Source organism: Poecilia mexicana, unplaced genomic scaffold (genome assembly GCF_051168715.1).
Source record: "Poecilia mexicana isolate PSO_F unplaced genomic scaffold, ASM5116871v1 scaffold_19, whole genome shotgun sequence".
Lineage (NCBI taxonomy): Eukaryota > Metazoa > Chordata > Actinopteri > Cyprinodontiformes > Poeciliidae > Poecilia > Poecilia mexicana.
The window spans coordinates 83,070-107,011 of NW_028263388.1; the positions used below are offsets into that span (position 1 = coordinate 83,070).

At 42.7% G+C, this 23,942-nt stretch overlaps 1 protein-coding gene across 1 annotated transcript; it reads left to right on the forward strand.

Annotated features, from left to right (window-relative positions):
* Nucleotides 1-973: 973 nt before the first annotated feature.
* jakmip3 (Janus kinase and microtubule interacting protein 3) lies at nucleotides 974-17,055 on the forward strand. The gene is made up of 23 exons (XM_088016626.1): nucleotides 974-1,152; nucleotides 1,545-1,787; nucleotides 1,907-2,146; nucleotides 2,936-3,127; nucleotides 5,440-5,553; nucleotides 5,671-5,826; nucleotides 6,107-6,244; nucleotides 6,311-6,346; nucleotides 6,503-6,574; nucleotides 7,206-7,310; nucleotides 7,450-7,578; nucleotides 7,666-7,749; nucleotides 8,942-9,004; nucleotides 9,347-9,445; nucleotides 9,536-9,634; nucleotides 9,806-9,859; nucleotides 11,260-11,325; nucleotides 11,858-11,926; nucleotides 12,527-12,604; nucleotides 13,286-13,519; nucleotides 14,183-14,248; nucleotides 14,318-14,377; nucleotides 15,880-17,055. The coding sequence occupies exons 1-22, from the start codon at nucleotides 1,018-1,020 to the stop codon at nucleotides 14,366-14,368; spliced, it is 2,523 nt and encodes an 840-aa protein (XP_087872752.1). The 5' UTR covers nucleotides 974-1,017; the 3' UTR covers nucleotides 14,369-14,377; nucleotides 15,880-17,055.
* Nucleotides 17,056-23,942: the final 6,887 nt, after the last annotated feature.

Here is a 23,942-nt window from a genome sequence, read left to right on the forward strand (position 1 = left end):
ATCCAAAATACACAATATTATAATACAGTGACAGCACACTAATCCAGCTGGTACTTAAGAAGTAAATACTGGAGAGAAACACGTCAGCAGAGGACCGACAAACATCTCAGATCGTGCCGCGCCACTAAAACTAAACACAAACACATTATGGAGAATAATTATTCAATCCCCAGCAAATTTCATGTCCTCACAAAGAAATGAACAGCCTGTAATTTTATGGATGGTCTATTGAAAGAAAATCAACAAAAATGTGAAATACAGGTTATAATAAATAAATTTATTAAAGTTTCCTGCAGATCCTGGAGCAAAACACGTCTCAACAGTTGAATCTGGACTCTTGCAGCAGCACAGATCTTTATTGAAGTTGGTCACCAGGTTTGCAAACATTTCCAGATGGATTTTGGTTTGTTTCTCTTTACAGAAAAGCTCAAAAATCCTGAAGGTTTTGAAGTTGTTTGTTGGCAAGTTTTCTCTCTAGATTTCCTTCACCTTAGGGTTAACTTCTCCTTCCATGTGATGCCGCTCAGAATGAAATGTCTCAGTGGTGCAGAGGTTCAAATGCAACAGGCAGATTTAGTAACATTTGTCTTACAAACATATAAGGTCATATAAGGAATATAGTATCTGACATTCACAGGCAGTTGCTGTAAAATCATAAAATGTTTTTTAAAAAGCACGGTGAGTTATTGTGAAGGTCATGCTAAAATTAGCCAATCTATCTATAGAGGATTAGAAAATTCTTCCCCTTGATCAAATCTAAATCAGATTATCACCCAAATTAAATCTTTTGTCCTAGAGTGTTTGTCTTTTCCTCTTGAAATATGCTGACCACAAAGGACTTAATTTCTTTACAAAATATTACAGAAATCATCTGCAAAACCTGCTGAGCTACAACACAAATCCTTCACATCCTACAGAGCTACACAGTGACAACTTCCTGTGTCCACAGGTGCAGATGTAGGAAGGATCAGGCTGACATTTAGCTGGAGGAGGGCGAGGAGCCAGCAGCTGTTGGTTATGTCAAAACGAGGAGTAGCAGGGCGAGGAAAGGGAGAGCGACCAGACGCCATGGCAGCCCTTCAAGCGGCCAATGAGGAACTGAGAGCCAAACTGACGGAGATTCAGATTGAACTCCAACAGGAGAAAAATAAGGTAAGGACTGGAGATCCAAATGTCCCACTCTGACTGCCGTAGTTTCATTAGTAGGACAATTACAAGTATTCTCAAACCAGCACTACTAGTTTCTGTTACTGTCAGAGACACTACTGCAGAAACCATAGTAGCCTTTGCTATAGTTACTGTAGTACATTCTGTAACCCAATGCATTTACTTTACCAATTTCAGTTACTGTAGCAATTCTAGTTGTGCTACAAAAGTTTCTATAGTCCATAAAGTACTTTCTGTAACAACACCATAGTTGTGTTTATCACGTTTTGGGTACTAGTACAGTTTTTGTGGTACCTCCAGTAGTAGTACTTGATGTACTGCGGTACTGTCAGTAGTACTATGTCTGTGTGAGGTACCGTTGTTTCTGGCTTCACCAGGTGAGCCGCCTGGAGAGAGAGAAGAGTCAGGAGTTGAAGGCGGAGCATAACCGTGCAACGGTCACCCTGACAGAGCTGAAGACCAAACTCCATGAAGAGAAGCAGAAGGAGCTGGCGGTTACCAGGGAGACGTTGCTACGGCAACATGAGATGGAGCTAATGAGGGTCATTAAGATTAAAGATGGAGAAATCCAACGTCTGAATGGACTCGTCCAAAACCTGAGAGACGGATCAACGGACAAGGTGATCATCGACTGATCGTCAATATTTCACAACTTCCATTCCATTGTGATTAAATCTGGATTTTCTAGATGGTTTTGCCTCAGAAGGCGCTCCTGTCCTAACCCTGACTCTCTGTGCAGGTGAGAAGCACCTTGATGGGGGAGATGGAGGAGGCGAGGAGGAGCTGGGAGACGGAGCGCTGTCGCCTCCAGCAGGAGGTGCAGGAACTGCGGGGAGCAAAAAAACATGCAGAGGAGACCTTGGCACTGGCTCAGCAGGCCTGCCAGGCCAGAGCAGCCGAGCTCCGATCGGCACATCATCAGCACCAGGAGGAGCTCCACAGAACCAAGAAAGACTGTGAGAGAGAGATCCGGCGACTGGTAGGGGGCGCTGTGGCACAAAAACAGTTCGCACACTGATAGCTGAGATACCAGGACAAACTGATCCTGTTTCTTCATTTATTTGCTGAGATTTCTCCAGGTTTCCAAACACATGAAGAAAGCCAAATCAGTTTGTACAACTTTCACTGAAAGGAAAACATTGATCCATTTTCTGATCCACTGAATCCTGATTAGCAGACCGTGTTTCCTCCAGAGCTGGAGGAAGCACTCAGAAAAGACTGGGATGATTCAGCCAAGTTTCACTCTGTCACTGACTGGTACTGAGCAGAAACAAAGAGCAGCTGTCCTGCTCCACCAGCATCATTTTAGCTGCTGATCAGCATGTGACCTCTGACCTCTGTAGATTTCATCTAGGTGAGAAGATGGTTGTCATTAAGAGGAGGTGAAACAGCTGAATTATGTTCAGTTCGGTCCCAGGTTCTGGTCCGGCACACTCAGGTCAACGTTTTGGCATATTTCTCCAAAAAAAAAGTCAATTATTTGCTTCTTTTTTGTTTCTGTGGGTGGAGGACGAAAGAAAAACCTGTTTTCCAGCTGGGCCCAGTTACACCCAGTTCACCTAACTGGAAACCAGCTGAAGTCGAGTTCCGTCTCATTTCAGCACAACATGCTCTAATAACTGCCAGCTGCAGTTTTTCTTCCAAAGCAGCAGACTCATGACCCCGCCCATCACCTGTCTGTCTGCCCTGATGTTCCTCTCTTCTACCTGTGTGATGATGCCTGACTAACCCTCCGCCTGTCTCCCTGTCTGTCTCTCACCGTGTGCAGATGGATGAGATAAAGCTGAAGGACAGAGCAGTCAGTGTTTTGGATAAAGCTCTGGGGCTGCAGGCTGGCCACGCCCACCGCCTCCAGTTACAGACTCAGGCTGCCGAACAACAAATCGCTGCTCTGAGAGACGCACAGAGGGCGGGGCTAAACCATCCTGCTAACTCCACCCCTAACAATGCTCCTTTCTTTGTAAGCCCCGCCTCTTCCTGCTTTTTTAAAAATGCATGAAAAAAGTCTGGGATTTTATCTTTGCTGCCCCCATGTGGCAACGTTAGAAACATTTTCAGCTCCTGCTGGTTCCCTATCATATATTTGTGAAAGGGCTGGGAGTCATTTTCTGTATTAAATTAAACCAGCATTGTGAGAACCAAAACCATTAAGGGCCTTTGCAACATTATTCCCATATGGAGGAAGAATGTCTCAATCCACTTCATTCAAATTATTTCCTGGAAATTTTAAGCCAGATTCCTTTTTAATTTCACTTTCTGCCAATGAAGTCTGTGGCAGATACAGTCTGTTTTAGTTATAATGGCAGAAGTCCCAACATAAATTCCCCAGAATTAAATATTCAGTTTTATCTTCACTAACTGTATTCATAACCTCTGACCCCAGGACAGTGGTCTGCTGTTCTTCCATCCATCATATATTGAGCCAGTCTCATCTTGGCTTCTTTTCCTCCATTTGGCTTGATCATGTTTAGAAATCTCTCTGGTTGCATTGAAAAATAAAACTTAAGAGATTAAATTCTTTTCAATGCTGCCTTGGAATGCATTTATTAATGGCTTCCTTAAATTTCCAAAGGTATACTGGCTTTGTCTTAATAATGCCCAAGTTGAAGAAGTCTAAAGAAGTCTTGTTTGTCCAAATCATAAAAATCTCTGAGGTAATTCTTGTTGAAAGGTTAGTTTGCAGTAAACAGCCGTAGCTGTGCATCCAGTGTTTGAATTTATGGATAATAATATTCTCAAATTTCTCTTAATTTCCTTTTTTCAAATTTCTCTTGGCTGTGCTGTGGTGGCGCAGGGGTTAAGCACAACCCACATATGGAGGCCTTAGTCCTCAACGTGGCCGTCGCAGGTTTGATTCCTCACCTAGCGACCTTTGCTGCATGTCTTCCTCTTCTCTCATTTCCCACTTTCCTGTCAATTAACTATCAAATAAAGGCCACTAGAGCCAATAAAACCTTTTAAAAAAAAATTCTTGCTGAGTACATCTGGAATCCAATTATTTAATTTATCAACAGATCCTTGCAACTTCTTGTCCTCAAGTATCATTTGAGGAGGTTTATCAGGTTGACTGTGTTCTGGGTCTTTCCCAGTACAGGTCACACCAGTTCACCAGGAACTGGGCAGCTTTGATTGTTTGTTAGAGTGTCTGAAATCTGCTTGCAGGTCAAACACCAGCTGATATCAACTTGTTCAGGTAACATGTTCATCTTAATCATGTCTATTCTCATCTGTAATGGTTATTGTCCATCTGCATAAAGAATACTTTGGTGATAGTTCTTATCAAACAGAGGATAAAATAATTGGTGTGCAGGCCAACCAACACACACAAAACACAGTGTGTGTTTGTGTGTGTGGATCCTAATAAAGTTGTGTGCCTAACTTTATTAGGCGCTGGTCTAATAGAGTTAGACCAGCGCCTTAAATAACCAAGCAATAATAATAAAATGCTTCACCTCCTCATAAGTGAAACCAATCAACGGCGCTCTGTGTGCATCACTCCCTCTAAAAAAATCTCACCTTCAGAAATAAAGGTGTCATGATTTGCGGTGAGTGCTGGTGAGGCAGACGCAGAGGACCCAGATTGAATTGAAGAAAATGATGGTATTTTAATGAAGAAGTAAGCAATACAAAAGTCCAGGCAACACAGATGCGGAAGGCTAATGGCTTGCAACTGGTTCAAACAAACTGACAACAGACTTGACAGAAGACAAAACGGTAGCATAAACCACTAGACGAGGACCCAACAAAGAACAAGGAACACAGGTGGGTTTAAATACACAGGGAGACAATCAGCGGAAACAAGGACCAAGTGAAAATAATCAAGGGGTAGACAGGACAACACAGAGACTCCACAGAACAGAGAAACCTAAATCTAAGTGCTGATTTATTTACCTGTGATCTGTCACAGCATCTTCCAATATAGGGGCATACTTCTGGGGACAAGATGCCCTGGCAACATACCGTTAAAGATCAGGTACCAACTCATCGAAAAGTATTTTACCACAGAACATAAGACCTGTGGCTGCCAAGGGCCAAACCATTCAAACACTCTGATCTTCTGATCTACGTTATTTTCCATCCACTCACTGTTTGCTCTTATCCTCTTCTGTAAAGTTTAAGATCATGTGATGAGCTGATCGCCCAATGAAAGCCACCCTGATCAATAATCTTTCTTTAAATGATAAAAACTAAATATTAATGGTCTGAACAGCTCTGTTTACTGTCTTGTTTGTTCTCTTGAACAGACCTCTGACCCTCTGATCTTGTGTGCAGTCTCAAGACGATCGAGACACTCGCAGGTTTCAGCTGAAGATCGCTGAGCTCAGCGCAGTCGTCAGGAAACTGGAAGATCGAAACTCTCTGCTGTCTGAAGAGCGAAATGAACTGGTAAAGATGTCCTGCCCTCCAGAACACACCCATCTAAAGCAAAGCGCTTTCCCCAACTCATTCCTACTCAGCTTTTTAATATTTTAATTTATTTTAAAATATTTTTGTCCTGTTCAGCTGAAGCGTCTGAGAGAAACAGAGAGTCAGTTTCTTCCCCTTCTGGATAAAAACAAACGTCTGAGCAGGAAAAACGAAGAGCTGGCTCTCGCCCTGCGTCGCCTTGATAACAAACTTCGCTTTGTGACCCAAGAGAACCTGGAGATGGCAACTATGGTAACTATGGTGACCACACACAACACTCATTTTTCCATTTGAACTAATTGAGCAATAATAACATAAAGATGCATCCAGATATCAGCTGACATAGAAAAACACCCGAGTTCAGTTACTGCATCCCACCAGCAGGTGTCAGTATTCATGTAGAACCCAGTAAACCCAAACAGGCAGACACACTTTCAGTTCAGCCTGATAACTGAGCTATGATCCAGTTCTGTTGGTTCTGAACAGTCAACAGAACCGTCGGTACCAGCCTGATCTCTTTGTTTGTCTACAGAGGAGACCCAGTTCCCTCAACGATCTGGACCGGAGTCACTCCTCAAGTTACCATGGCTACCACCAGGATGAGCGTGAGATGGAGTTTCTACGGTTACAAGTGGTGGAGCAGCAACACATCATCGATGACCTTTCTAAGGTACGACAGAAACTACAGCAGTATTACGACTTTGACGGCCATTTTAAATCTCCTCTGTGATTTCAGGCTCTGGAGACGGCAGGTTATGTAAAGAATGTTATTGTAAGTATTGAGCAGCCTCTGTCAGTACCTGTGAGGTACTTTCTGAGTAATCCATGTAACATCAGGAGATGACGATTGTGTACTTATCTGTGATATTCAGTTAGCTGATGAGCTTCAGGTCAGTGAGGATGAATAAAGACGTTTGGTTTGTTCTAGGAGCGAGACTTGTTACTGAGGTACCGACGTCAGGAACCAGTGAGGAGGAGGAGAACCTTCAGAGCCTGCAGGGTGAGAAGCTTCTGGTATCACCAGAACCACCCAGCAGCCAAGCCGTCGTCATTACGCCAACATGAGTATCGGAACCACAAAACCTTGTATTACTAATATTTGTACTTGTGCTGCAGATAGCTGTGCTCCGACAGATACCTGTACTACACCGTGTGTACTCCAACTGAACCAGTCGTTTATCTGATAGAACTACTACAAATAGTTCAGTAGAAATACTCTGAATAGTTCAGAGATCCAGTTTCAAAGCCTTCAAGTTGTTGGTTCTGAATGATGTTCTGGTTCTGGTCTTCGTTTCAGGGCGATGTCCAAAACAGCGACAAACCGTCCTCTAGTAAAAGTAGTAGTACTCCATTGTATTTATACTTAAGTAGAAGTAAAAAGTAGTCTTCTTAAACTGGTTCAAGAGTGAAAAAGTATGTGCTAAAATACTAAAGTACTGAGGAACTGGCCAGAATATCAAATATTTAAAAATGATGGAATTAGTCAGAAATATAAAGTTATCTGCAAATTCAAAATAAAAATGTAAGTAGTTAGTACCCAGAACTCCCAGATCATGATTTCAACAACTCCTCTGTTGTTTCTGAGGACTTGTTGACCTGGATGATGACATGCGTCATGTGTTTGTCTGCAGGTCATAGAGACATTTTATGGTTATGATGAAGAGGCATCGATGGATTCTGACGGATCGTCTTTGTCCTTCCACACTGACAGAACTCCAGATACGGAACCTGATGAGGTAAAAATTAAGAACTTAAACCAGCCCCATCTTAACGACCTCGGGCTCAACAACTTCAGGTCCCGGGAGTAAGAACAAGAAGCAGATTTAAATGTTGGAACTGGTCTGACTGGTTTTGCCGACTGACTGCTGGTTTCAGACTTGTGTTCGTGAGGAGGCAGAGCTTCGCTACCGCCAGCTTACACAGGAGTACCAAGCGCTGCAGCGAGCGTACGCACTGCTGGCCGAGACATGCGGAGGAAACTACGACGCTGAGAAGGAGATCAAGGTAGATGGCCTCTGAGCAAGGCAGCAGTAGAGTGGTGAATTCTCGCTGATCATGCTAAGGATGATGGTTCTGTCTCATGTCTTTCAGACCAGAGAACAGCTGCTGAATGAAATCAGTCGATATCAGAGCAGAGTGGCAGATCTGGAGTCAGCGCTGAAGCATCAAGGATTGGTAAAAAAACAACAAAAACAAAAAAAAACCTGCAAATTGAAGAAACTCAGACGTAGATGAGATCATTCAGAAAGGCTGAGCCTAATCAACAGGTGGGGGAGGGGCAGCCTTCAGTTTATTTTTTTAAAGGTTTTATTGGCCTTTATTTGAGAATTGAAAGAGGGGAAGGACATGCGGCAAAGGTCGTCAGGAAGGGACTCAAACCTGTGACATCCGTGTTTCGGTCTAAGGCCGTACTTTACCCCTGCGCCACCCCCAGTTTATTTCTGTATTTTTATTGGCTATCAGAGATCACCTGGCTGACAGAACATCCCAATCCTTCCTCCTTCCTGTCCTTCAGATGCGCATTCATGTTAAGTACGTCCCAATTCTTCCACTTCTGGCCTTAGCCACGCCCCTTTTGGGTCCTATTTCCGCCCTTTCTGCCTAACCCTGACCCCAACATGTCATAAGAAAACAGATTTGAACAGCCAAATATCTTCAGCAATGACTCTGGAAAGCAAAAACATCTCCAATGTACGTTTAAAGTCAATTTTTTGTTGTATTTGTACGTTTCAGCAGTAAATGCCTAAACAGTGACCGATCCGCAATTTTGGACCTCGAAGTTGTGGTGCAGAGGCAACCTGTCCTAATTCTCACATTTTTGCACGTTTGTAACCTGAACACTTGAACCCTTGTTCACTTTGACTGGACACTTCATGGAGGGGCCGGGGACCTTTATGTTGATGTTTTGTTTTCATGACTTCTCAGATCGGACCAATCAGGGCCAGGTACTCATCATCTCGTTTTGGTATGTGATTAAGAGACCCCCTTGCTCCCTCCAAGGGGGTTGATCCTATCCCAGCAGGAATTTGCCTTGCACAGGTTAAAGGTCAATCCCCAAACTCAAAAATTCTTCCTCTTTCAAAAATAGAAAGAAATGTTGGTTATTTTCCTAGGAAGTGTCAGAGTTCAGCATTATCTTTAAAGGGGGGGTATTATGCAAAATTCACATTTTGCAAATTTTTCTGGTTCTGGACCTCTTTTGGGTCTCAACTGCTATAAAAACTGCCCGAGCAAATGGAGCAGACTAAAATCTCATCTACGAATGATTTACACAAAATATGTAATGAACATATTCTGTGTAGCTTGGTGTGTAAACTGGTGGAACATGGTGAAAGGTGTCTGAGTTGTGTCATGTCTCTGCTCTCAGGACATGAAGTGGGTGGAGGAGAAGCAGGCACTGTATCAGAGGAACCAGGAGCTGGTGGAGAAGGTGAAACACTTCATTTAAACTCCTGTGACTTTGAGGAGGTTCTGAACCATCAACAGCTTCTTGGTTTCTTCAGGGTTAACTAACCTCAACAGTGGAGATCTTGGAGTTATTAAGGTGGTTCTGGACTGGGAGTCAGCCTTCTGACCAACTCTTGTCAGATTGGTGGCACCAGATGTTCAGTGTGGGTCACAGGTCAAGAAGACACCAGAATCTGATGTCAATAAATGTGTTTTATTCACATCTTTAAAATAGTAACAGTAGAATGGGTTGATTCAGATGTGTGCGGGTACTGAAGCCCAAACTATGATCCCAGTGTTGATCCTGATTGTTGTCGCCGCTCAGGTGGTGCAAATGGAAGGTGAGGCGCTGCGACTGAACGACGACATTCAGGACATCAGAGACCAAAATGAGTTGCTGGAGTTCAGGATCTTGGAGTTGGAGGTACTGTTGGCTTTGGGAGCAATGGTTGTATTGCAATTACTGATTAATCAATAACTTTCATTGTCATTATCTCTATTCCCATGGGAAAAGGAGAGGGAGCGCCGTTCACCCGGTATTAACTTCAAACAACTGCACTTCCCAGAAGGTCTCAGTCCCCTTCAGATCTACTGTGAGGCTGAAGGGGTCACTGTGAGTAGCACCTGGTCTCACCTGCAGACTAACCTGCACTCACCAAGCACTCGGAGTAGTCCTGAAGTTTTTTGCTCATGCAGAAACACCACAACATTCATGTGAAAACATTCTGTGGCTCATTATGAACATGTGAAAAACTGACCGATGGGATAACTCTTGTCCCAACAGGACATTGTCATCACTGAGTTGTTGAAGAAGTTGGACATCCTGGGGGATAACGCCGTAAGTGTATGTTGAATTTATCTTGTACATGTATGTGCTAAATAAAACCATCAGATCTGTGTGTGCTGTGGAACCACCCATGTTTAACTCTTTATAACTGTCTAATGCATTAAGTAAAACTACATGCTTGTTACCTTATGCTACATCACTGATGACAAAATGAAAAGAAATAATTCCACTGATCTCAGAACCAGTTCTGGGGACTCTGGTCTGTCTCACTGGTTACTGGTTTGTTGGAGGCTCCCAGTTGGTCGCTGTGATCACCAGATGGAAGAAGCTGGTTTTGTCTCCTTTGGTTCTGAAGGACTGAAAGTTTCAGTTTTATTGCTCATACTACATCACATCCTCCATTCCGTGGCTTTCAGGGTCTGGACATCCTTGAATCTCATAAAGGACCAAATTTAAAAACACAGAGCACATACCAAAAAGCATTGTTGTGCTTTATTGTAAGTATTCCAACAGTAAGTCCACAGCATAAACCCCACCACCATGACTTCGTCAAAAGAAAACAAAAACCAATGTGTGCCTTTGTGGCGCAGCAGGAGAGTGACTGCATGTCCTTGCAGCTCTTGTGTTTCTGCTCTACAATCACATCATGTTAGATTTTCTTCTCAGGGAGAGAAGTCAGTTCAGAGTGCAGGACAACCAGCAGAACCGAGCTGCTTCCTCCACAGAACCAGGCCTATAGACTCAACTGGTGCAGAATGATCTGTATCATTTAACATTTTAACATGAAATAACCTTTATTCTACTGTTATATTCCAATTCAATTGGCCGTGGCCTGGCTAAACACCCAAGGTTTCAGGATCATAATGTCCCTACTGGACAACTGGGTCAACCAGTCACGAGTGACTGAGCCACTGGTCCATTCTGCCTTGGTTTGGTCCTCATTGTTCATTGAAACAAGGACAAGCTTATAATTATCTTCTGAAATCTAAAACTGTGTGCAGTTACCCTCAATCAGCATCCAGTCAGCTCAGAAATGTTCACATTAGAGCTTTTTACATCACATCCTCCATTCTTTCCAGAGATAATCGAAGCTCAAGTTCTTCACACACTTTAAGATCCAACATGTCTGTTTCCTGTCTAGTTGTTTCTCACAAAGACAATGTGTTCACTGAAACCATCAGCAACTTAAAATTGATTCAGCTTGGACCTTCACCCAGCTGAACCAGTGAACCAATCAGCAGCTGGCCACAGGAAGGACTGAGGAGAACCAGTGAAACCGTCTTTGGAGACCATCCTTAGAACTCGGTGTAAGGCAGCTACAGGCCCTAAACCCAATCTGAACAGACCCAACTTTAGCTGAAGGGCCTTTCACATGAGTCTTCCCTCTGTTTCTGTTGATACTCAGGTGAAAATATGTGCTTATGATCTAACCTGCAAGTTTTTTCTTGTAGAATTTGTCCAATGAGGAGCAGGTGACTGTGATCCATGCAAGGACGGTGCTCACTCTGGCAGAAAAGGTGAGAAACATCTGGTCTAAAGGCTCCAACTTCAACTGATTTTAACATTTCAAGCAAGAGAAATGTTTGGTTTCAATATATTTACTTGAATATCAAATGAAAAATGAAATGACTGTTAAAGGTAACAATGGTACTTGTTGGTTGGAGGAAAGCTGGGAAGCTGCCGTGTTTCAGAGGCAATGACCTCATCTACATGTGTCATCTAGATCAGTGGCCCTCAGCCCCCCGGCCCTGCATCTTCAACATGTGTCTCTGTTCCAGAACAAATCATTTCAGGACTTCCTCTGCAGCCATCAATGCTGCAGAGGCCCCTTAACCACCAACTCATACAGGTCAGGTGTGTTTGTCAGAAGCACTAAAACATGCAGGGCAGTCTGGAACACTGAGAAACACTGATCTAGATCACTGAATCCAGATTCAAACCACTGTGGAAACAAGCCTAGTTTAGTTTTGTAGAGCTTTTCTTGTCCTCTAGAGGAGAAGCAGCGGCTGCACAGTTCAGAACCACCTGACTGCCTGTCTGCTCTTCCAGTGGCTGGAGTCCATCGAAGTGACCAAGTCGGCTCTGCAGCAGAAAATGTTGGACATCGAGAACGAGAAGGTAAAGATGACCTTTCTACTGTCAGACCAGCTCTATAACCTGACAAAGATGTTAATAAATGATGTCTCCATGACGACAGTCAACCTGCTGCTGATGTTCTGGCAACAGAAAACTTTTCTATTGGACTCTTTATGATGGTTGAAGCATTAATGCAGAGGATCTGATTTTATCCAACGAATCATCACAACATGAAGCTTCAGTTCAGTGTGAACTCCTGGTTTGAAGCAATATCTCAGCAGAACCTGATAAAAGGTTAAAGGTCAGTGTGAGTGAGGGTTGCAGCTCCCAGATGAAATCATCTTTCAACAGGAAGTAAAACTGTCTGACCAACATTTCTCTGTTTTTAAAAAATTATAAATGAAATCTAGTGACATCAGCAGAATAACTGATCACAAACCAGATTTTCAGACAGTTTAATAATTGTTTTAAGCAAGAAGATCTGAAGGTTTTAATGACTGACATGAACTTCAAGACCATCAATAAGTGAATGACTGCAGTCACATCTGCCACAAACCGATTCACAGTGTTTGAAGATATTTCTATCATCAGAATGATTTCTATCAGCTCAAATTCATCATATTTTGTCTGATTTGTCTCCAGGATCTCTTCAGAAAACAGAAAGGTTACCTGGATGAGGAGCTGGACTTCAGGAAGCAGTCCATGGATCAGGCCCATAAGGTCAGTCCAACCACATCATTTACTGTGTTTAGAAACAATATAGAAATAAGAACATATCCAACAACCCTCCTCTTTGAATTATTGTGCTATGCTAATAAGCTACTTTGCCTCAAAGTGCTTTACATGATTAGAAAGAAATAAAACAAGCAGAAAAAACATTATATTGAATTGGAAAAGTAGGAAAACAATGATCAATTGATAAACACTTTCGATGTTCCAGTTATTACTGGTCAAAAGAAGCTCTAACTAATTAGTTTTTAGTCTGGATTTAAAGGAACTCAGTGTTTCGGCTGTTTTTCAGTTTTGTGGTGAATAAAAGCTGAAAGCTACTTCTCCATGTTTGGTTCTGGTTCTGGATAAAGAGCAGAACCAGAACCAGCAGGTTGGTCCACCAGCAGATCTTTAATCCGTTAGTGATTTATGAACTAGCAGCAGTTTAAAGTCTCAGTGATGGAATGTAGATCTGGGTGATGTAGAACCAGGTGGTGTAGAACTGGGTTCAATGCCCACTTTGGAACCAGCTTTATGTGGCTCTGAAGGTTCAGGTCAAAGGTCATCACTACATCATGATAAAGAAACATTATCCTCCAAACTGTTAACAAGATGGAGTTTCTCCTGCAGTCTTTGGTTCCAGGGAGACCAAAACTAAAAGGACATTTCTACCATCTGTGTTTGACTCAGAGGATCTTGGAGCTGGAGGCCATGTTGTTCGAGGCTCTGCAGCAGGAAGAGGCTTCCAGGACTCCTGGACTAATGAAGGGAGAGGGTCGACTGTCTGACATGTTAACAGAAGGAGAGAAAGAGGAGCTGAGGAGAGCCATGGATCAGTGGAAACGATGTGTAATGTGTGAACTAAGAGAAAGAGATGCCCAGATCCTCCGAGACAGGATGGAACTGCTTCAGCTCACACAGCAGGTGAGCAGCTTCATATATTATAGATACATTAGTTTTAGTCACAGTCTGGTTCATAATCCACAAAGAATTCCACTTTTGCCCAATTACTATTCATTTCAAAAGAATTAGGGCCATGTCAAGTAGTAAAAAGCTCCAGATGACATCAAGTTTTCCCCTCAGTATGAAACCTAACAGCTAAGGACAAATCTCCTCCATGGTGTAACGTGTGATTGTAATTATTATTATTAGCCATAGTTCATTTGGGCTATGAAAACCACAAAGCAAAATAAAAAAAATTACCCCAGCGAAGAAAACCCTGAGAACAGCTCCACTCTGAAAACCTCCATCAGTCCTGGTGTGCAGCTGCTCCTCTGGCTCTCAGCAGGATGAGTGAAGCTGATGCAGAGCCGCTGGTTCACATCCAGCTTCCTGGTTCTTTCTGCCGCTGTGTTAAAGGATCATGGATCAGCTCTGGCACTCTGTTCTTCTGGGAACCAGCAACTTAACCAAAATTATTTGTTCATTTATTCTTTAATTATCAGAGTAGGAATGAGGGTTTACACACACGTCCAAACTCGGCATCAGTGATTACAAGGTTTACCAACAGTGAGATTAATATCAGTGAAAGGATTGAAAGTAGAGCAGAATGAACATGGAACCTTGTAATATGTTTGTGCTGGACAGAGGAACAAGGAGCTGGAGGAATGTATAGAAGCACAGAAACGACAGATCAAAGAGCTAGAGGAGAAGGTAAGAACAACCAGAAAATCTTCAATCTATTCCTACTGCGAGCTCCACTGATTCTTTTCTTTTTTCCAGTTTCTGTTTCTATTTCTATTCTTCTCTTTGGCCTTCATCCTCTGGTCCTGAATGCAGCAGGTGAGTCACACATCACACAAGTGTAGTCCAGGTTCAGGAGTACTGGCTCAAACATGTTCATCCAAGATATCAGGGTCTTTTGAGGTAACCCAGGTTGACTCAGGCAGTGAAAGCATCGCCAGGGTTTACCCAGGTAACCGTAGAGAGGATTAGGTTTCCAGTGTTGCATCAACTAGTTGATTCTTTACTCTGCAATGACTTTTTACTGGGCCAGTCCACTGGTTGCAATCACGTGACAAAACTGATTTTTCAAAGAAAATGAAACAAAGTGAACTAGGTGAATTCGTCAGATAGTTCAAGTTGTATAAAGATGTAAATAATTTACCAAAGAGAAACTGAAAATTCCAGTAAGGGAATAGAGGCGCTGCGCGGTGGCGCAGCGGTTAGCGCGGCGCCCCGCATAGACAGACCGGGTATCTGGAGTCCGACTCCCGTCCTCTGTTCGCTGGGCCCAGGCCTCTGTCGGATTGCTGTCAAATAAAGGCAACTAGTGCCAGAAACATTTTACTAAAAGTCTACCGGAGTAATGTGGGGCAACGCGGCATGATGATCAGCGTCGCTCTGCGTGTTGAAGCTTCCAACCTGGCAGCTTTACGCTCTTCTAAAATACGTCTAACGTCTGGAAACAAAGTCCAAGCTTCACTCTGAGGGTCTGATAGAGGCGATCTCTGCCGCCGTCTGCATGTGGGTCAGAGAGCCGCTGCTGATCGGCGGAGCAGCAGGAGGCGGCGCTGGGTTCAGCTGTAACCAAACGGATCCGGTCATGATTAGTCTGGTTGGTGATGTTCCACTGTGGTCTAAAGAGGTTTAATAAAAAGATTCCTATTAGGTCTTGTTGGAGGTGTGAGAGGAACCACCAGGACCCTGAACACCTCAGCAGACCAACTTTCCAAACGTTTAGAGATCAGAAACTCAACACAATTTAATTCATCTGTCAAAGCTCATCTTCTTCTGTTTCAGTTATGACATGAATGACTTATATAATTTAGTGAATGGTAAATGGATTGAACTTATATAGCGCTTTTCCAGTCATTTTGACCACTCAAAGCGCTTTACACTAGAGCAGGGGAGCCCAAAGTGGGTCCTGGAAGCCCGGCATCCTGCATGTTTTAGTTCTCTCCCTGGTTTAACGCACCTGGATCAAATGATGGCTTGTTAGAAGGCCTAAGAGGAACATTGACAAGCTGAAAAGGTTGTTACTGCCATCAGGGAGAGAACTAAAGCTTGCTTGAAATAGAGGAAATAAAAAATTAAATCCACCTGCTACTAGTACCACCTACTGGTTTGTGTGGTCCCTCAAACTGTGGCCTCAGTTGGTTTTAGATGCTCAGATAGATTCTGTAGTCTGGGCTAATCATTGGGTCCATCATCATTCAGTCTGTCAGTGGGAACTTTAAGTGTTTTCAGAATCTGAGTCAATCTGTTCCCGGGGTTTCCTCAGGTGTTTGGTATCTTGCTCCTTTTCACAGCAGAGTTTCTGAGCCCTTGTTTCTCTTTCTCAGCCCACCAGAGGCCACCATGTGGACACTCAGCAGTGCTGGCTCAGTTTGGACCAGAACCGGGAAACTGTAGGACTTTGCAGCTCTGAAACCAGTGGCAACAAAGCACAACTCAACCCTTCTTGTTGTCAGCTGGCCTCTACTTTGTAACTGCCACTGTCAGGACTGCCTCAGAGATTGAGTGGTTTCCATGGAAACAAAGCTGAGTTCAGGCCAGTGATGCTCCAAATGAGACAAAAACACCTGGGTTTCAGCTGAATGACACCTGCATACTGGTTGTAGAGTCACTGAGGCGGAATGCAATACCATCCATCTCAGAGCCGAATGCTGAACCCAGAAACGTCTTTACCACACTAAGAGGTCTGCTGAACAGAACCAGGAAGTCCAACTGAAACCCGGTTCAGACACAAACCTGCTGCGTCGTTAGGAGGCAGAGGTCAGGAGATGAAGGTGGGGAAATGGAAAGCATTCAACTCAAGTGTGAGTTGACTAAAGTCCCGGCTGAGGCCATGAAACGACTATCTGCAGACATGAGAGAGTTTGTGATGACCTTCAGAGTTCGGGTCATCCGATGCCTGAAAGCTTTTCAGAAATGCATGTTTGAACGCAACATGCATGCGTCTCCCCACATGGTGGCAGGTCTTGTCTAGACCCGAAGCAAAACCTTCCTGCCAGAGGACGCCGAGTTTCTTCACCAGGTGCTGGAGGTGGATCCAACCTCCTCCGTGTTCATAAGGAGATCCGACTCCAAGTGGAAACTTTTAAAACCCAAACAGTGTTTACTTCATGGAAAAATGTTCCTGGTTTTATTCCTGTTACTGATGATGGATGGTAACTTTACTGCTTTCAGCTGATTTAATAAAACAGATGAAGTTTTTATTCTGCTACTGGAGATAATCTCATTAATCTGAAATACAAAAATGATTGAATATTTTGTACTTTTAAGTCAAATTTTAATTTTTTTAAATTAAAGTCATCCTTCAGATCAGCTTTAAGTTTGAAGTGAGCTCTGCAGTTCGTGGTCATCATCAGTCAAAGTGTAGAAAGAGCACAACTCTGTGTGGATCCCACTCATCTTCAGTTCCAGCATTCTGGACTTTTATGATCTCAGATTCTATTTTTCTAGCCCTGCTGTGAAACTCTGACATCATCACTGAGATTAAAATGTTGCACATGAGACCCGAGGCGTTTGTGTTGTGTTTTTGATGATGGGAAACACTGACAGGGTCCAACGTTCAGATTTAAGGCCAGAGCAGCTAAACCTGAAACCCCAGGAGACGGTCCAGACCGGCAGCTTTGACCCGGGTTGCTGGATCGCCTCAGAGACCAAACTAACAAAGGACTCATTTGCTCCATTCAGACGCAAGAAAAAACAGAAAGCCAGAGAAAGCTTCAGAGCTGTTTCCCTATAAAGCAGCTCTTAGGTTAATAATGAAGTTCTGCTGCAGCCGGGTTCTGTCACAGGAGCTTCAGCTAACTGGGTCGGAACACACAAGAATATGTTTACAGGACGCCTTGATCTCTGGAAATTTGTTCATTTTAAAGAGAAAATTACCAAATAGTTTAATATTTTTCTATATGAGATTCAGGCCAGAGCTGCTGGAGCGTGGCCTCGGTCCAGGTTTCCATCTGGACCAGACTCCGGGCCGAAGGAGGGCGAGTCCAGATCATCCGGCCCGGCTGGGCTTCATGAGAAACTGTTTCCATAGAATCAGGGCCAAGAGTCAGGATTCATCCAGCTTCATGTAGGTCACAAACAGGTTCAGGTCCCAGAAATGCTGCAGATCAAAATCAGAGCTGGACTGGATCCTGCAAATAAATCAGATCAGTTCATTTCTACAGGCTCTTTACCAACAGAACATTCCGACACAATCGATTCGACTGATCTGAGTTTATCAACGGATAAAGTTCAGTTCATGATTCAAACTAGCTTAAGCATTTCTATGGAAACCCTGCAAAGGATCCTGACCTACAGCACCACCTTCTGACCAGCAGGGGGCGACAGTAGAGAGAGAAAAAAAAACTCCCCTTTAACATGAAAAGATCTCCAACAGAATCTGTACTTGGCTCAGAACCAGGAGTCACCTGCCCCCTTGGAACCGTCCAGAACCATCCAGAACTAGCCAGGATTATCCGGAACCATCCAGAACTATCTGGAACCATCCGGAACCACACAGAACCATCCAGGACTATCAAGGATTATCCAGAACTATATCCAGAAGTATCCGGAACCACACAGAGCAGAGACAGGAGCCCAAAGCCTTTTTTTTTTTTTTTTATTAGGCATTTTGAGATTTATACAAACATATAAACATTAAAAATAAAATATATATAAACAAAAAAAAAAAAAAAAAAAAACCTTACACAGCACAGAATCAGAAGAGAAAATTTGGAGGCATGTAAATAAGTCACAGCATTCTCTTGACAGGCACCAGTTGAGCTACAGACTCAATGACATGTCATTTAGGTTCACTTTACTGGTTTGTTAATTTTGAAATAATTAAGAACATGTTCCCATCTTCTTTTAAAGGTATAAAATTTTCCATCCAGAGTATCTCAATCTTTCTAATACAATCACTTCAGAAAATAGGTTTTTCCATAGCTGGATCGATGGGGCATCACAACCTATCCATTTAACCATTATTACCTTTCTGGCCAACATTAATAAGAGTTGCACAGTCTCTTTGTGAGTACCCAGGTGAGTGGGTATGAGTCCAAGTAGACAAAGCACTGGACCAGGATGCACTGTTTGTCCTATAGCAGAGCTGATTTCATGACACACTGCCTGCCAGAATGCCTCTATAATTTTACATTCCCATAGGCAGTGAATTCTAGTTCCTGTAGCTACTTTACATTTAGGACAGTTTGGAGAGCTTCCTGGTGTGTACTTGCTATATATATATGGAGATATGTATACATATTATATTGCATTTCTTTATATCGGTTGCATACTGAGATTCTGGAAGGCAGAGTCAAGATGTCTTCCCATGCTTCTGAATCAATTGTGCTTTTCAGAGTTCTGTTCCAGGTTGATCGTAAATTCTCCAAGTTATCTTTCCTTGGCGTTTGTAACTCGGCATAGAATCTTGACACAAATCTCCCACGTTTATGACAATCAAGAATAGCTTTATCAAGTAAATAACAATCCACCTCTAATGAGTCAGTTTTTGCCTTAACATAATGCCTTAGTTGAAGGTATTTATAGAAGTCCCTGGAAGCAATACCATATTGGGTTCTTAATTCTTCAAATGTCTTGAATTTTCCGCTATGCCACAGATCATGCATCCTAGCAATGCCAGCATCCCGCCATGACCTAAGATCAGGACCAGCGCCCTCTACTGTCAAATCCGGGTTGTCTACCAGTGTTGTCAGACATGAAAAGTTTTTATTCTGTCCAAACATTTTCTTCAGAATATTCCATGCTTTAATGGTATTAGTAATTAGAAAATTATCTTTAGCCATGGCTGGGAGTTCTCGTTGTTGTTTATTTAACAGATTTATTGGGTGGTAGGGTTTACAAACACTTTCTTCAATCCTTAGCCATGCATTAGCATGCTTTTGGGTAGCCCACATTGAAATAATTCTTGCATGTAAAGACAATATATAGTTCTCAATCTTGGGCAGAGCCCATCCACCCAAGGCTCTGGGAAGTTGTAGAACTTCAGTTTTAATTTTAGGTTTCCTGCCCGCCCAAATAAATTCTGATATTGCTTTATTTATTCCAGCTAAGTCTTTAGAGTCAATAAAGAGAAACAGCATAGACACTGGATAAATTAACTGAGGGAGGATTATCATCTTAACCAGGTTAACTCTTCCCAGAAAGGATATGGGAAGCCTCTTCCATCTCACCAATCTGTCCTTTATATGGGAGATTGTAGGACTGATGTTTTCGGGATACAGTTGATTAGTTTTAGATGTCATGCGTATTCCCAGATACTTTAACCCCGTAGGAGCCCATCGAAATGGTTTGATGAATGCTGGCTCTCCCCGGTCACAGAAACCCAAAGGCATAATTTCAGATTTTTCGTAATTGACCTTATACCCAGATATTTTACTAAATTTACTGACGCAGCCAATTAGGGCTGGGATAGATTTTACAGGGTCTGTCAATGTTAAAATGATATCATCAGCGTATAATAATATTTTGTACACTTTTGTTCCTATTAAAATACCTTTGATATCTTTACTTTGTCTAATTGCAATTGCAAGCGGCTCTATAGCCAGGGAGAACAGCAGTGGAGAGAGAGGACTTCCCTGTGCTGTCCCCCTTCCCAGCCCAAATGGTGCAGACAGGAGGCCGTTTGTCAAGACAGATGCTGAAGGATTCCTATAAAGAAGTTTTACCCAGTTTATAAAATTTTGCCCAAGTCCAAATCTTCTAAGCACTTCAAACATGTATTCCCATTCGACACGGTCAAAGGCTTTTTCCGCATCCATTGAGACAATGATGCCTGGGGTTTGTGTCTGATTAAGGTGTTGAATAATATTAATAAGTCGTCTAGTGTTATTTGATGAAAGACGTTCCTTAATAAAGCCGGTTTGGTCTATATTGACTATGTTAGAAACTACCTTTTCCAGTCTAGTAGCCAAAATCTTAGATAAAATCTTCACATCCACACCAAGTAAGCTAATGGGTCGATATGACGAACATTGTTCTGGGTCTTTGTCTTTTTTAGGAATTACAATATTTGCTATATACATGGTATCAGGTAGTTTAGATTCTTCTAGAGATTTATTAAAGACTCGTTGTAATAATGTGCTAATCTTACCTTTTAAAGTTTTAAAAAATTCGACAGGATAACCATCAGCACCTGGGCATTTGCCAGATTGAAGTGAAGAGATAGCCTTTTCGATTTCTAGAGTTGTTACGGGTCCTTCTAATAAGTTTGCCTGTTCTAGTGACAATTGTGGTATATTTAAGTTATCCAGCCATACATGTTCTAATGTGTCCGTCTTTGCTTCAGAGCAGTACAATTTTTCATAAAACCGTTTAAAACATTCATTGATATGCTTATTATCCATATGACGATGGCCCTCTTCGTCCTGAATTGAGGATATAAAGTTTGTGCCAGGGGACTTGTTTACTAGTTTTGTCAAGAGTTTGTTTGGTTTATTGCCGTGTTCAAAGAATCTTTGCTGTGCGAATAATATATCCTTTTCAGCTTTCTTTGTTATAATATCAGATAATGAGGCCCGAGCTGCTTTAAGTTCCCCCAGGATTTTAACTGATTTTGTGATGATATAGTCGTTTTCAAGTCTTTTAATTTGATTTTCAATTTTATTTTGTTCTGCTAATCTTTCTTTCCTCTTACAGCTAGAGTATGATATTATTATCCCTCGCATACATGCCTTATAAGCATCCCACACCAGTCTGGGGTCAGAGTTATTGTCATTGAATTGTAAATAAAAATCTGTCTGCTCTTCTAGTAATTTAGTAAAATCTTCGTTTAACAGCAGCAATCTATTCAGCCTCCATGAAGCTGAGCGGGCCAGTTTTCTGGGCGGTTGCATCGCTAGCGTTACAGGAGCATGGTCAGAGAGGGAAATTGTTCCTATCTCTGATTTCTCTACAGAATGTACCAAATGATTGGACATAAACAAATAGTCGATGCGCGTCATTGTTGAATGTGGCAATGAGTGAAAGGTAAAAATTTTTGTTGAGGGGTTGAGATGCCTCCATATGTCCGTTAAATCCAGTTCTTCTAAAATATTTTTCACTGCCCTAGAGTTCTTAGACTGAGTGTTTTGGGGAGGACTCCTGTCCATGAGAGGGCATAGAGAGCAATTAAAGTCACCTCCGATAAGTATGTTTGGGCAGTCCATTTCAGCAGTTTGGTTAAGAAGCGCTGCAAAGAAATCCTCATCATATACATTTGGGCTGTATACACTACCGAGCAAAAAGCTCTCTCCATAAAGAACACCCTTAATCAATATGATTCTACCTTCCGTGTCTCTAAATGTGTCTAGAGCTGTAAAAGGGAGATTTTTATGTATTAAAATTATAACCCCTCTTTAGTTTGTTGAATATGATGAGAAATGAACTTGCCCCACCCATTCTCTTAAATATTTTTTATGTTCATCGTCAGTAAGATGAGTTTCTTGTAAAAATGCTACTTGGGTTCCGTACTTCTTTAAACTATTTAGGATAGCCTTCCTTTTTATTACGTTATTAGAACCTTTTACATTCCATGTGCAAACCTTAATGCTCATCTTCAGAGTATTTCAATATGTTGCTTGACGCTGTCTTTTAAAAATATGCAGATAAGATTCAAATTTAAGTTTAACCTGCAAACTGCCTGCCTCAGATTGTGCTTTGTGCTGATAGACCAACAAAAAGGTTCCAAGCAAAAACCCAAAACAAAGCTTGGACCATCCTCTAACGAGGGAACAATAACTGTAGCAAGCTACATAACAAGATAACAATAATAAGCTCGTCATACCCTAATTCCTAGGTATAACAGGTGGGGGCCCAGTGATAAAACACAATCAGAAAAAAAAAGAAATTGCAGTGTTACAGCCCTCTCTGGGTCTGAATATCAAGCCACCGTGGATAAACACTTGCTGGGTGTAATAATGTTTTACCTCAACACTTTATCCCTTATTTATAAAACAGTGTAAACAAACTGAATTACAGTAGTGAATGTTGTTATGGTACCTGTTTTCTTTTTGTATATTCACCGTTGTTTTACTCTCATATTGCTCAGTCGTTTATGCACACACGGACGTGTGGAGAGATTCCTGTGAAGTCATTTAGGAAGTGTCTTCACGAATTCGTTAACTTCTTTCATGTTGGAGAGAGATGATGTCGTCCCATTTTGGTTGAAGATCTTGATCACGGTGGGGAACAGGAATGCGTATTTGACACCGGCCTCTCGCAGCTGTCGCCGAGCGTCTGCGGACTCCTGTCTCTTTCTAACCACCTCTGCGGAGAAATCCTGGTAAAAGGAGACTCTGCGATCTTCCACTTGAATTATCCCCTTGATCCTTGCAGCGCTGAGGATCCTTTGTTTATCGATGTAGTTGTGGAGCCTCACCAGGACTGCTCGCGGATGGTTTCGGTCATTTCGCCCCGCCGGAGGTCCGGTGCGGTGGGCTCTTTCAATTTCTATCCGTGTCTGCTGCAGTCCCAGGACTTTTGGAATCCACGCCCCGAAAAAAGCCACCGGTTCACTGCCTTCGATGCCTTCCTTTAGTCCCATAATCTTAATGTTTTGGCGCCTGCTCTGGTTTTCAAAGCTGTCCAGCCTTTCCAGGGCCCTTCTAATCTTTCCCTCCATACTGTCCAGTCTGGGCGCGCTTCTTGTTGACTCGTCCTCCAGATCAGAAATGCGCTGTTCAGCCGCAGATATTCGCTGCGTCATTCTGTCGAGTTTCTCCGAGAGTTCAGATACTGGTTTAAGAATTGCAGCTACTTTTCTGTCCAATATTCTTGGAGACCCGTTCCACTATGGTATCTTCTTTTAGAGTGTTAGCTTCCTCCACGTTACTCACAGTGCACTCCTCCATGTCAGTCCAAGCAGCGTCTTCGTCATTTTGGCTAGCTGCGGGTGTGCTAACGTTAGCACCAGCTTTCCGTCCTCCTTTCTTCTTTTTGCTCGGTGCAGCAGGCCCAAAAAAGTTTTCCAGAGACATGTCAAAGCTTACCACGGCTTCTGTTTCAGTTCACACGGTGGGGGATTGTCTTAAATGTTAGTTTTATTTCGACCCAGAGAGGAGACGAGGAACACACGTCTATTCAGCAGCGTGCATCACGTGATTCCCCCCAAAGCCTTTTTTAAACTGGAGAGTCGGGTCGAGTCCAGTTGGGCCGAGCCTCAAACCCGGCGTCTTTGGATAAGCCCTCAGGGCCCGGTCCAAACCCAGTCCGGAACCCTGTGGGTCCATTCAGGCCGGGCGGTACAGGTGTGAAGTCAGCTGTTGATTGGCTAATTGACAGTGGGGGCGGAGTCAAAGACAAGCCCAGATCTCCAATAGTTGATGTTCTGTTTGGCCCGATGTGCTGACCCAATTTGAATCTGGAACTAGAAAAAAGAGGAAGAACCAGGAATTGCTGACCAGAGAAAAAA

What these genes read in the sequence shown, in the direction of transcription:
- jakmip3 (XM_088016626.1), top strand. Translation starts at nt 1,018, where the DNA reads ATGTCAAAACGAGGAGTAGCAGGGCGAGGAAAGGGAGAGCGACCAGAC. An exon ending in ACATCCTGGGGGATAACGCC is followed by an intron (nt 9,860 to 11,259) that starts GTAAGTGTATGT and finishes TTTTTCTTGTAG; the next exon opens with AATTTGTCCAATGAGGAGCA. An exon ending in TGCTTCAGCTCACACAGCAG is followed by an intron (nt 13,520 to 14,182) that starts GTGAGCAGCTTC and finishes TGTGCTGGACAG; the next exon opens with AGGAACAAGGAGCTGGAGGA.